General features: G+C 67.3%; 1 protein-coding gene across 1 annotated transcript in view; it reads right to left on the bottom strand.

Moving 5' to 3' along the window:
- GPRC5C (G protein-coupled receptor class C group 5 member C) overlaps positions 1–625 on the bottom strand; it is a gene marked incomplete at its 3' end in the record, with an annotated part of 1,945 nt that extends 1,320 nt beyond the window's left edge. The window contains 1 exon segment of the mRNA XM_005430531.3: positions 4–625. Coding sequence (XP_005430588.3) covers positions 4–621 — 618 coding nt within the window.
- Positions 626–1,445: the final 820 nt, after the last annotated feature.

Below are 1,445 nucleotides of genomic sequence, written 5' to 3'. Positions count from 1 at the left end.
CACCAGCAGGGCCATGACGTAGATGAGCGCCATGACGAAGTCGGCGCCCGCCAGCTGGCAGGGGTCCCCGGGGCCACCCTCGTGCCGTGCCACCGTGATGAGGAGCCACTCGGCGTTGATGATGACCTCGACCGAGGCCAGGGACAGGGCTGCCACCAGCGTCACCCAGCCCCGCGGGGCTCGGTTGCGCCGTGCCAGGAAGTTGAGGGCCACGGCGTGGGCCAGCAGGCAGGAGAAGCAGATGGCGAAGAGGACGCCGAACAGGAAGCGGCGGGAGGTGCAGGTGGAGAAATCCGGCCCCACGATGAAGTCGAAGGTCAGGCAGAAGAGGCCGAAGGTGCCCAGAAGGAAGAAGACCTGCGTGGCCACCAGGCTCTTCTTCTGGTGGTCCTGCATGAAGGGCAGGCTGGCCACCAGGACGATGGTGAGCACGAAGGTGGTCACCACGCCGAGGCTGGCCACTGCTTCCACCCCGATGCCCCAGCCCGCCGAGAGGTCACAGAGGTTGTAGTAGAGGGAGGAGAGGTCGTGGCCGCAGCCCGGGGGCGGCGTGGGCTGCGCGGTGGCCGTGGGGAGCAGGGCCAGCAGCACGGCCGTGGTGCCCATCCTGCTCCGTGGCATCCAGGGACCCTGTGGGACACAGCCCGGTCAGGACACAGGGGCTGGGGATGGGGATCAGCTCCCAGCCAGAGCATCCCTGGCCGTGGTCCCCACTGGGCATCATCCCATGGTGAGCAGTGGGGTCCTGGGGAGCTCTGCCCTGCTGGCACAGCTGAGCTCAGCCAACACGGCCATGGAGATCATGATGGGACCAGGCAGCCACATTGGCTCCTTGCCTGGAGGTTGGTGGTAGCTGACGAGGGGCTCAGCCCCTCCATGCCCCCTCTCATCCCTCCTAACATGGGAATTCTCTGGGAATTCTCCTGATCCCTTCCTGCAGTGTCAGGAGCAGCCCCGTGCCCGATGGCTTCCCAGGAACACCAAAGGTGGTCCCAGCCCAGATGGCAGAAGGGATACTGAGGGACAGAGCTGTCCCCTTGCCTTGTCCCTGCATGCACCACGTTCCTCTTTCCGCTTCTCCTGTCCCACTTCCCTCTGGCTTTGGGCACTGGCCCAGGGCAGGTCGCATGTCCAGCCTGCTGGCACGTAGGCAGCCGCAGCCTGGCACGGCACGGCACAGCATGGCACGGCACGGCACGGGGTCCCAGTCCCTGTCCCTGTCCCCACCGTTGCCACCCCATTCCTGCCACCTCATGGTGGGCACGGGGAAGAGGAGCAGTGAGGAAGCCGCAGCCCCACTGCTGGGGGAGGAACCCGGGAGGAGACCCCAGCAAGGACATGCCGGGGCAGGGAGCCCCGGTGCCCCGAGGGTCACCCCGAACCGGGCACCCCAAACTGGCCCGGGAGGGGGACAGGGACCCCCAGCACCACGCTGGGACGGAGCC

This window comes from Geospiza fortis, unplaced genomic scaffold (assembly GCF_000277835.1).
Source record: "Geospiza fortis unplaced genomic scaffold, GeoFor_1.0 scaffold135, whole genome shotgun sequence".
Taxonomy (NCBI): domain Eukaryota; kingdom Metazoa; phylum Chordata; class Aves; order Passeriformes; family Thraupidae; genus Geospiza; species Geospiza fortis.
This window is presented reverse-complemented; position numbering and strand designations above follow the sequence as displayed.